Source organism: Ursus arctos, unplaced genomic scaffold (genome assembly GCF_023065955.2).
Source record: "Ursus arctos isolate Adak ecotype North America unplaced genomic scaffold, UrsArc2.0 scaffold_22, whole genome shotgun sequence".
Classification (NCBI taxonomy): domain Eukaryota; kingdom Metazoa; phylum Chordata; class Mammalia; order Carnivora; family Ursidae; genus Ursus; species Ursus arctos.
In genome coordinates this window covers 18,999,022-19,011,866 of record NW_026622897.1, presented here as the reverse complement: position 1 = coordinate 19,011,866, position 12,845 = coordinate 18,999,022, and the positions used below count along the sequence as shown (strand labels likewise).

Sequence of the window (12,845 nt, the reverse complement as noted above, 5' to 3'; positions counted from 1 at the left end):
CTACAGTGAACCTTATTATGACAGCTATTTTGAATTCTATGTCATGTAAATGATATATTTCCATTTCATTAGGGACAGTTTGTGGAGATCTATGTTGTTCTTTTGGGGAACTATTTAGACTCTCTGGTCTTGTGTCTGCACATTAGACAAAATGTCTAACTGTCCTAATCTTCATGGACTAGCCTTGTACTAGAGAAGACCCCCACAATGAGTCTAGCCAGATGGTGGGAGCCTCTAACTTTTCTTGTCATTCCATCCCATTTTGCTTGTTCTTTTTGCTCCATTGCTTCTGGAGTATGTCAGGCCCCATCAGTACCCTAAAATAAAACAAGCAAGACTGAAGTCAGTTCCTCAGGCAGCTCTGTAATAAGGTGGATCATTGGATACATGATTAGAGGGAAAGCGTTTTCTAGCTAGCTCTGTGCTAAGTCAGTGGGTGTGTGTGTGTGTGTGTGTGGTAGGTAGGTGGCTATTGTGAGTTCCAATCCAAACTGCTGTCTCTGTTCCACCTTACTCTGTGCAGCTAAACTATGCTATGTTCCATGTCCCCTTGCCTTTCTGAGACATACTGTACAAAAGCTAGTCTTATGGGTAGCTCGTAAAAAACTTCAGGCTTTGGATGTATGGTACACCTCTTTCCTTTCCCAGGGAGTAGCTAGGGACTGGGGGATTTTTTCCCAACCACATGTGCTATGGCAAGATAGGTATTATGACAAGAGGGTGTCTTGAATTTCCCTAACAGCTTCAATATGTCTGGTTTCGTGCATACACTGGGTGCAGGGCCTTCTTAGCCAGTTTCTAGATTTCTTACAAAGGGAATCTGTATGCAAATTGTTTTTAAATCAGTGTGTCATGTAGAAAAGTAGAAATTAAGGCTTCCTCTTCTACCATTTTGCAGAATGGGAAATGGGTCTTGGCTCTTTCTTGAGGGGAGTTATAATCCCTACAGTGAAGGGAAAACTTGATCAAATTATTGAGTCCCTAGGGAACTGAAGACAGATTATGGTCCAGGGTGTTTATAGAATTGCCACAGTTTCTGATTACACTTAGAGATTTTCCTTGGGGAAGACACTGAGCAAACTTCTGCCTTGTTTACAATCGAGTCCCTTATATAATCACACTCACATTAAATCCTCTGTGATTTACCAAGTGGCAAAAATGATAATCTACTGTTTTTGTCTGCTGTTTGAGGGAACTAAAAGGCATAATCAGAAATTATGATCGATAGTTTTAAAAGATTTCCAGGGCATATCAGAAATTAAGTGTGGGCTGCATTTTCTTCGAGTTAAGGAAACAAATCCTAGAGCCTGAAATTGCCCTTCCATGACAATGGGGTTAATAACAACGATAAGGAAGCACCAGTGTTTTCTGGCCTAACGTGGGTGAGCTTATGAATTTTATTTTTATTCATGCTTTCTATTTTGAGATGGAAGTCTGAGGATCTAAGATACGTCACTCCCCCCCCCCCCCCCCCCATTTTGCAGTCCTGAGTCTCGAGTGAAATTGGTGGGAAAATCTGTCAGGAGCAGGGACTGTTTAGAGATGTTGTAGGGGGTGGTCCAAGAATGCATTCTGTCACTCACTAAGTTCCCTCTCCATGGGCAAAACTCTTGCTACTCCAGGTTTGTGGCTTTTACTCTGTGACACGGAGCGATAACTTCTTGTACACTTGTCTGTTAGTTTGGATTAGAAACGATCTACTCGGTTTCCACCACACCAAGTCTAATCTGCATTAGAAGCCGGCTCCAGGTCTCAGCTTCCAATTTCACTGGTGAAGAGAGCGCTCAAGTGAATGAAAATGATTGAGGAGAGATGGATAATTCTGTCCTGGTGCAAACTTCTCCCTTATTTTTTGTTTTTTTCCAACAGTTTTGTTTACATTTGGCAGCATTTTCCTTCCCTCTATAGACTAAGTTTTGAAGTCCTTTGTTACTTAGCTTACAGAGACTAAGGGGCAGTCAGAGTCACTCAGTATCATGTAATGGTAAAGGAGTCTATGGGTCTAGGTTGAGCTAGTCTTTTACCTTCCCTGTGCATACACCACACTCGGGAGAGGAGATATGGTGGGAAAAGCTGGGTTTTTCCCTGTTTAACTTTTTCTTCTCTGCTCACAGACCACGTAGAGAAGAATGGCTCATAGAAATGCTTCTTTTGTGACTGAATTCATTCTGGTGGGGCTCACAGACCTACCAGATCTCCAACTCCCCCTGTTCTGCCTGTTTCTAGTTATGTATGTGGTCACTGTGTTGGGGAATTTGGGCTTGATAATTCTAATCGGGCTGAATTCACACCTCCACACCCCCATGTACTTTTTCCTCTTCAATTTGTCCTTCATAGACCTCTGCTATTCTTCTGTGTTTACACCCAAAATGCTGACTCACTTCACATCAAAGAAGAATATTATCTCCTACAGGGGATGCATGACTCAGCTGTACTTTTTCTGTTTGTTGTTGTTGTTGTTATTTCTGAATGTTATGTGCTGACATCAATGTCCTATGATCGCTATATGGCCATCTGTAACCCACTTTTGTATCATGTTGCCATGTCCCCTAAGGTATGTTCCAGACTTATGCTTGGTTCATATTTGATGGCATTTTCAGGTGCTATGGCCCACACGGGATGCATGCTGAGAGTGACCTTCTGTGATGCAAACACCATCAACCATTATTTTTGTGAGATCCTCCCTCTTCTGCAGCTCTCCTGCTTGACCACCTATGTGAATGAGCTGGAGGTTTTCATTGTGGAGGGCATCAATGTGATTGTGCCCAGTGTCACCATCTTTGTCTCTTATGGTTTCATCCTCTCCAGCATCCTGCACATCAGCTCCACTGAGGGCAGGTCCAAAGCCTTCAACACCTGCAGTTCCCACATAATCTCTGTTTCTTTGTTCTTTGGATCTGCTGCATTTATGTATCTTCAACCATCTTCTGCTGGGTCTATGGATGAAGAGAAAATCTCTTCTATCTTTTATACCAACACAGTTCCCTTGATGAACCCTTTAATTTACCGCTTGAGAAACAAAGATGTTAAGTTTGCTCTGAGGAAAATTCTGAGTAGGAGACAGTTTTAATCAGAAAGAGTGTCTGTCTGTGCAGTTAGTTACCCAACAGGGAGCTTTTATGTGTTTAATGAAAATATTTAGTGGTAGGCTTCTTTGCGTATTTTTTTTGGAACATGGTAAAAGAGATTTGAGTCTTCCTCTATAATATATTTCCAGTCTTTATATCTAGGTCTTTTTTTTTTTCATCATTTGCACAATGTCTTCACTTTTTTCCTGTTTAGCAACAGGAATATATTATCTGAGTTTTTTAAATTGTTCATTTTTTTTAAAAGATTTTATTTATTTATTTGACAGAGATAGAGACAGCCAGCGAGAGAGGGAACACAAGCAGGGGGAGTGGGAGAGGAAGAAGCAGGCTCATAGCGGAGGAGCCTGATGTGGGGCTCGATCCCGGAACACCGGGATCACGCCCTGAGCCGAAGGCAGACGCTTAACCGCTGTGCCACCCAGGCGCCCCTAAATTGTTTATTTTGAATTTCTTTTTTCCACTGGGAAATGGTGAATAGTCCCCAGATTATTGAATTGAGCAACAATAGAGTGACACCATACCATTGGGGTTGTTCTTACCATTTGCTATTAGAGGCATAAATCAGATACTGTATGTATACTCCTGTTTCTTACTTCTGATTGGCAAGAATATGTCTTTTTTTTAATTAAGATTTATTTATTTACTTTAGAGGGGCTGGGGCAGAGAGAGTGGGAGAGAGAATCCAAGCCGACTCTGTGCTGAGCATGGAGCCCAATGAGATCATGACTCTGAGATCACAACCTGAGCTGACACCCAGAGTTTCCACCTTAACTGACTGCACCACCCAGGCGCCCCAAGAATATGTCTTTTTGAAATAGCAGAAATTGAAGTTTCCATAAAGATTATTATTTTTAATCCATTTTGTTTATGTAAACATTTTGCAGCAGGCTTCTTTTGGCAAAGAGTTGGTTTTCTTTGTTTTTATTTTTATACAGTCAAAGTAGCACATAACTGATCAACAAAACATATTTACCATATGGATGGGAAAGTGAAGCTCAGAATAGTTAATGATTTACCCAAAGTCACACAGCTGCACAAAGACAAGGTGTAGAGTATCCTCTTAGTCTTCTGATTTCAAGTCTACTGTTCTTTGTGATATGCTTTGCTTCCTCTTTATGATTTTTGTTTCAATACACAAGAACTAACGCAAATAATAAATCATGGAACAGTACATCAAAAACTAAGGATGTACTTTATGGTGACTAACATAACATAATAAAAAATATTATTATAAAAAAAAAGAACTATAAAAAAAATGAACTATCTTTCATTTCTGTTTGATGGTTGGTTCTGCTTTGTTCCAGGATGACACATGAATTTCTCTCATCTGGGTATTAGGTTGGTGGTGTGGTAAAAAGGGTATAGATCTCATTCTATATAATCCATGTCATATAACTTCATTATCTGAATTCTGTCTACTTTCTCCATAGTCTTTCCCTAAAGAATTTCCTTAGGCATTATTTTTGATACCAGTAATGAAAACCATTGAAAATATAGAAATATGGCAATATTTAAGCATAGAGAAAAGACAACCCCAGTTTTTGAAAATATTATAAAACATAGTGACTGAATCAGAATCAGGTATCACAAATATACTTCAAGTTCAAAGGTGACTCAGCAGTAATTTTGTGATGAGTCCCACCATATTGGATGAATGCATTTTATAATCTCGACTGCCTGGATAAGCATTGTTTTTGGACGTAAGGATAAATCTGAGTCTGAAGGTGGAAATTGCCCATACTCAGTAAAGTGGAGAGTGAATAAGTCAATGACCCTTGGTCTCTGTATGTATATACTCTAAATGGGATTTATCTTTCTAAAATTAGGTCACTATTTGTACTTTATAAATTATTTGATTTATAAAAGTGATTATGAAATGTGCTGATGAAAAGGTAGGTAAAATGAACAATTTGGCAGTTACTGCTAAGAAAGATAAAGATTAAAAAAAACATGAAAAACTAAAACTAAATGGACAATTATATAAAATAAGGGCCAAAAACAAGTGCTCACTCCTCACTGATACTGAAATTAGGAAACATGAACGGATTAACATTACGTTGACAGAAATCAGTCTTGAATATATGAATTCATTTCCCAATTCGGTAATAGTCTACTCAAGCTGTGATTCGGTGGTTTTTTTTTTTTTTTCATTTGCTCTTTCATTTAGTTAGGCAAGAATCATCTAATACCCAGTCACCAAAAAAGGCACTTATTTAGTCCCTAAATTTTGAAAATCCTTTCTACTCTTCAAAGAAACCTCAAGTCATAGGTATTTATACCAATGAATTATGAATCTTGTTTATTGAAACTGAAGTTTGGAATTGTAGCGCATAAAAATTAGAGTTCTACATACTAGATAAGTAATTGTGGGTTAAACTGTTCAGAGTGAAAAATTATCTTTCATATCTTGGAAAATTGGTATTGTAGCTGATGTACCTTTGACCCTTGTCCCATACTTTTTTCCCCTGCCTGAAATCACTACCTCCTGTTTTTCTGTGTCCTATTGCCCCCTGGCCTTACCTTTTCAGGAGCATTTTCTGATTCCTTAAGACTAGGTCAAGGTAAACTTCTTTGGCTTGCATCCCATTGGTGTTTGGTTCTACTGTAGCATGTGTCACATTGTATTATAAATCCTCTTTATATTCATTTGTCAATCTCAATAAAGTGGACTTTTTTCCTTCTTGAAACAAGTGGGTCTTTGCGTAGAGCACGTACTCAAAAAGTATGGTTAAAACAAAACCGCATTTTAGTACTTGATACCAACTATGTTCCGGCATAAGGAAGAAAAGAAGTAGGTCTTTCCACTTTCTCACCCCTCTAAGAAGAGTAGATACATGTTCAGTGAGAATGGCGGGTGGAGCTGACCTACAATCTGAGGGTCTCAAGAAACTGGTCTTGTCTGTTCAGTCAGAAAACCTACCGCTACCAGCTAGACTCAGCAGCTACAAATCTTGTTGTGTTAGAGATCTGTTGATGTGCATTTTGATTGTTATGGACCAGCCAGACATAGTCCTGACGTTTATGGAGAGTTTGCCAGACATTCACTTGCTGACATGTCCATGCACAAGTCATATATACAAAAACATGTACATGTACATGCATAAATATAAAAATCTGCTTGACTCTTACATTTCCAAAATAGCATTGGTGACTATACTCAAGGCAATCTATTGTAATCTAAGCATTTTAGCTAGTTTTGTATTTCAGTCAAGTGAGCTTCAGTGACTAGATATCTGGTTGAAGAATCCCAGTTTCTAGTGAAGAATACCCTGGGCATCTCTTCTCAGAAAAGGGAAGGTAACAATTACTTCATTAATTGTTAATTCTTCATTTTCCAGTACCTCATAGGTGCTCATATAATTTATTTGAATAATTAGTGGCAGAACTATAGGTATGGTGCGTACAGTGGTTGTAGTGAATTGCAAGATAGTGGTGTTTGATTAAGGTTTACAAGAGATTTCATATGGTGGCGTCCTCTCATTTAGTCGTTCAGATTCTTTTTTCTTTGCACGTAGAATCACTTGGTAGCTTTAAGCAAGTACTGAGATTCATGAGATTTAAAACAGGAGTTTTCTCCTTGATCAGAATATATGACTTTATTCAAACAGATAAGCATTAGTAAACATTTAGCTGCTATACAATGAAAAAATGAAAACATGGCTTTTGTTTTTAGTTTTACCTAATCACCACTAAATGTAACAATATTCATTTTTATTAATAAACTGAGTTTCCATATCTATCTAGGTCGTTGTTTCATTTCAGCCTTTTCCTATACAATTTTAGTTTTGACTTAGACCTGTTGTCAAAGTATTAATTGAGACCTTGAAGGCTAGGTTCTGTATCTACATTTAGAATTCTTTTTTTAAATTTAATTTCCTGAGGTACAATAGGTTACAAATACTTCATCAAAATGAATGGGAAATTGAACGTGGAACTAAAAGAAAGTAATTATTGAAGACGCAGCTTCCCTTAGTAGGAGATAAAGAGGCCGATGTGTTCCTCCATGAACCCAACCAGTTTTATGGCCATATATTTTCTCTCATTTTAAAATAAAAATATGTCATTTATTTAAATAGTAGCTCTTAAGCAGACTCTTCAAATAGAATATTGTAAAGTTGGTCAAAGTAAACTTGCATTTTAAGAGACTGACTCATAGTAGCCACATCCCAGCTATCTGGCATGTAAGAAGAAGCAATCCAAAGAGAGGAAAAATCCTATGTCAAGAAGTGTATTAAATATTGAGAATACAAAGATAAATTGGACATGGATCCTAATTCATTGAGAAGGGGATGTTTCAATGAGTATTTGGGAAAATATCTTTTTTAAAATTTTTTATTTATTTGAGAGAGAGCACATGTGAGCACAAGCAGGGAGGGGGAAGGGCAGAGGGAGAGGGAGAAGCAGACTCCCCACTGTAGCAGGGAGCCTATTGGGGGGCTCCATCCCAGGACCCTGAGATCATGACCTGAGCCAAATGCAGACACTTAACTGACTGAGCCACCCAGTGCTACCCCTGGAAAAATATCTTTTTAAGGGAGATTGTGTCCAGTGCAAAAACTGCTGAGGTGATACTTCCGGCATGTTTGAGAATACAGAAAGGGCTAGTGTACTGAATAAAAGGAGTAAGAGAGAGAGTTGAAGGAGACAAGGACAGACATGTAACAAGGGGCAAGATCATGGTGGAAATTGTTGGTAATTGTGAAAGTTGGACTTTACTAAGTGAAATGGAGTACTGGATTAAAACATAATACATAAGATATACATACACATAAAGCATATATATAATATAGACATAACTACCCAATATATCACAACTATGACACTACCACCTTGATTTGAGAAACTCTTGTCTCTTACTAGCATTAATGCAAAGCCTTCCTAATTAAATGCCCGTTTCTTCCATTGCCTCCTACAGTTTATCTCCTAAAAGCAACCAGGACCTTTTTTTTTGGGGGGGGGGGCAAAGATCCTTTATGCGAATCAGCAGATCTAGTGTTCCTTCTCTCCTTTATCATGAGTAATGTTCTAGGCTGTTTAGAAAATTTATGATCTAACAAATATCAGAGGCAAAAAGAGTTTTCCTCTAAGTGGGTCGTTGGTAGGACAGTCATACCCAAATATCTTGAACTCCAGATTACTGCACCTCTCTTTAACCAATACATGTGTCCTGACACTGTAGGATTTGTTAGGGCGCATTTCTGAGGCCTGTTTTCCAGAAATGTAATTGTTCATCACCTTTACTCACAGGATTTCCATTCTTTTGATCTGCTTTTAATACCTCATAACTTCACTTGAAGCTTTCTTATTTATAATCAGACCTTCTTCAAATGGGAGCCAGGGTTGGAACAAGAATGCCCCTGAAGGGATCCCAGTGTCTCCTTTTTAATATAATAAGCAGTTGTGGAGGGTTTTTTTGTTTTTGTTTTTTAAAGGTTTTATTTATTTGTCAGAGAGAGCGCACAAACTGGGAGGGGGATGGTGGCAGGTAGAGGGAGAAGCAGGCTCCCCACTAAGCAAGAAGCCCAATGTGGGACTCTATCCCAGGACCCTGAGAGCATGACCTGAGCCGAAAGCAGATGCTTAACTGACTGACCCACCTAGGTGTCTGAGTTGTGGAGTCTCTTAACAAGATTTTAAACCCCAATTTATATAATTGATAATTTTCTGTTTACCTTAGATCTTTTCCCAAAATGCGACATAATAAAATTTCCCTTTTCTTACATAATTTAGTTATTATAGCAGTTTCAAATATTATTACAATTTATTAGGAAGATTCTAAACAAGAGATAGAAAGGTAAAAAGATACTTCAAAGAAACCTAAAATTAAAATTTCAAAAGGTATAATCTTAATTTCAATCTGTCAGATATTTAGTGCCTACCAACCTGTTCCATCTCTCTCTTTTAGGACGTTGCCATCAAAAAAACCATATATATATATAATTGTGGTAGCATGAGTTATTGTTTTCTGTTTGGAGACACTATTTTACACAGTTTGAAACATTCAGTGTCTGGTGCTTTTTCACTAATAGGAGGACCCTCTCATATTATAGAATGATGCTCTTCCTCCTCTCCTCACCACATACGTGTAAGTAGTGTATGTGTAAATATATACTTATATGTGTTTACTTATCCACACACAGACAAAAATATATTTATAACATCATTTGAATATCTCGAGGCAATTGGGTTGATTTAAAGCTTCAAACAGTGAAATTACTTAAAAAATAACAATTATATTCTATATTTAAGCTGAAAAACACAACCCCTATTACAAATATCTTTTACAAGCTCTTTGTTGGTGGCAGACTGTGTTGATGCTCTATCCAATAGGTATTATCCTCCAAGTATTCTTAATGACAGAAACTCCTTTTTTTGACAGAGGCTGAAAATGGGAGATTCTCATTTTTGTCAGTCTTCCTTGCAGCTGTGTTGCCCTTGAGGCATAGCCACGTGACTGCCCAGACATAAAGGAAATAATCTATTGGCATCTGGAGATGATTTACTTCATGCTATGCAGAGATATGTGAAAGATTTCTTTTGCCTTGTTGCTTGCTTTATTCTTTGGATATACTGGTGTTTAGATGTCATTCCTGGAGCTCTGGCAACCTTTTTGTGAGCATGAGATGATAAGCCTGAGAATGAAGGACAACAAACTGAGGATGGGGAAATGGAAGAGATTGAATCCTTGATGAGAGTGATTTGTTGCTAAAGGAAGCCTAGGATAATCTAGTTTTAGGCTTATTGCTAGGTGAGAGAAATAAGCTCCTATTTAAAATGGGTTTTTAATTGAGCACTCTGTAACTTGAAGCTAGAAACTTTCTAAGTAGTAGCATAGGTTGACGGTTGCATTCCCAAGATATTAAATTTAAAAAAATGTTACTTAAGCAAATGAACATCTTCGTGAGATTCTTAATCCTTTTTGGGAAGCACTGAAGAGAGAAACTAATTTATCATGATGAGAAAGTGAGTTTGTGCAGATTTAAACTTAAATTTTACTTATTATCTTTGGTTCCCCTAGACTGTGATCTTTGTTTACTATTCCCTATGGTCTTTGAAATGTAAACATTCTCTGATATTTTTTCTTATATTTGTGAGAAGGCTAAAATATTGTATCCACTCAATGTGTGCAAAATATTCAATCAAAATAGTTCTTTCAAGTCTTTCTACTAAGTAGAACTCTGACTCAATTTCTTCTTCCATTTTATCTAAGACTTTATAATAATTTGAGACTTATACTTTTGTTACAAAATATCAATTGCCCAATGGGTAATGGAATACCACTGAAAGTTCTTAAACTAAGGAGGGATAGAGTTTTGCTTTCAACGCTTATTCTAGCAGCAGTGTACATGATTGAATAAGAGGAATTATGTGGGAAAATGCTAGAATAATAGGAGGTACTACAGTTTAGCAGTATGGTTCAGTTAAAATCGAAGAAGCTGTGTGGTGGCTGTGGGACAAGGATAGAGGTCACTGTGGTCATAGACACTATTGCTTAGCACTAGTGAGAAATGTGGAATGTGTTCTGGAGGTTTGCAGCCAAAGGACAACATGATCTTTAGAAATATTTACTGAATTTCTTCTATATGCTCTGCACTGATCTTAACCCCAGGAGCAAAGTACTAAGCAAGAGAGAGGAGATGTTGTCCTTATAGAACTTACAGTTTATAGGGGAACACAGGAATTAAGGGAAAAAAATGTCTGATGAGTATTATGAGGTATTCATGAGGATATAAATAATAACCAGTGACAATTGTTGACTCTTATTATATGCCAGACAATGTTCTAACTATATTACTAAAGAGAGAGAGAGAAATAAAGAGAGAGAAAGAGACAAATCAAGAAACAGACTCTTAACTATAGAGAGCAAGCTGCTTGTTACCAGAGGGGAGGTGGATGGGGATGGGTGAACTAGGTGATGGGGATGAAGACGTGTTGAGCACCAGGGGTGGTATGGAAGTATTGAATCACTATATTGTATATCGTAAACTAATATTACACTGTACCTTAACTAAGTGGAATTTAAATAAAAACATTAAACACATAAAATAAAAATTTAATTATGACAACAACCCAATGAAAGAGATGCTATTTTTGTCATCCTAATTTTACGAAAATGAACTAGAGAAACAGAAATTAAGTAACTTGCCCAAGGTATTATTTCAAAAGTGGAAATAGGAAGATAGGATTCATACGCACACCCGCTAACTCCATTGCCCCTACTCTTTTCTATGAGAAGTAGAAATTGATTACCCCAGTTACCGAGTGTTGCATAAAATGATAGTAAGCAGGCCAGGTAGAAATTTCCAGTAGGTGATTAAAGTATAAACTTGAGAAGGAACATACGGAATTGCAAATTATTTTAGAGATATTCCAGGAGAGAGAACAACTGAGTTATTGCAATCTTTGAAAGATTTGAGATGAAGAAATAAGGGAGCTTGGAGGCAGAACCCTCCATTTAGGGAAACAATTCCATTTAGGTTATGTGAACAAAGAAGGGGTGAGAAAACACAGTAGGTTTGCCTTCAGCGATGAAGGTAAGGGGAAGATGGGATTGTACTTTGAATCTGGGGCTGTACAATCCCTAGAGTGACTGAAGAGGAGTGAAATATTGAGTCCCTAAGGAACTAAATACATGTCATGGCCCAGGGTACACAATCTCCCTATTTGTTTACACATAAAATCTGTTCCCTGAGGAAAAGACTGAGCAAGCTTCTACCGTGTTTAGAACCAAGTGTGTTATACCCTTAAACTCATTTTAAATCCATGTCCAATAAGTAGTAAATGTGATACTAATAAAGGCTTTATTTTTCTCTGCTTCTCAAGAGGACTCGAAGCCATAATCAGAGAGTATGATCAGAAAGATTTCAAGGGTATATCTGAATTTAAGTCAGGCGAATCCTCTTAGAATCAAAGCCTCCGAGCCTGAAATTGTCTTTCCAGGACTACGAGGGTAAATACCAAGATAAGAGAACACTGAGGTTTTCTGACCTAAGGAGGGTGAGTATCTGAATTCCATTTGTAACACATTCCTTGTTTTGAGATGGAAGTTCAGAGGTCTGAGATATGCCACTTTCTTTCCCATTCTGTGCAGTATTAACATTCAAGTGAACCTGGCAGGAGAATGTGTTAGAGGGAGATGAGAGAATGTTCAGAGATTAGGGGGTACAGGGGATGCAGTATCTCCATCAGTAAGTCCCCTCTCTCTGGATGGAACTCTCACTCTTCTGGATTTATGGCTTTTACTCTGTGATATATGGCAGTAACTCAACCTCCCCTAGACCCTGGTCCCTCATTTAGGTAGAAACAGTGTTCTTAATTCTCACTCCATCAAGGGTAATCTGCACTTGAGGCCAGCACGGGGTTGCTAAGGATTCTGCCTCTTATTTTATTGGTGAGGGGAGGGTCAAATGAATGAGGAAATAGATTCAAGAAGGATGATTCTGTCCTGGTCCCAACTTCTCCCTTGGTTTTTCCAGCAGTCACGTTTCCAGAGGTCAAGTTCAGTGGACTTGCCTCCCTAGGCTAAGTTTGTGATGCCCTTTGCTATATTTAGCTTATAAAATCTTTAATAAAGAGAGAGTTAGTGTCCCTCAGGATCATGATAGTGGTAAAGGCAGATTCTATGTGTCTAGGTTGCGCTAGTCTCCGGCATTTCCAGTGCATACACTCTCTTTAGTAGAAGATCTTGCAAGAAGAAGTAAGATGTTTCCTAATGTAACCCTAATTTTCTGTGCTCACAGATCCCCTTAGAGAAGA

General features: G+C 38.0%; 1 protein-coding gene across 1 annotated transcript; it reads left to right on the top strand.

The window, feature by feature from the left end:
- Window positions 1-2,129: 2,129 nt before the first annotated feature.
- LOC113249724 (olfactory receptor 8B3-like) lies at window positions 2,130-3,070 on the top strand. The gene is given in 2 exon segments (XM_026491190.4): window positions 2,130-2,456; window positions 2,459-3,070. Coding segments are annotated over 2 exon segments (939 nt in total).
- The last annotated feature ends 9,775 nt before the right edge of the window (window positions 3,071-12,845 follow it).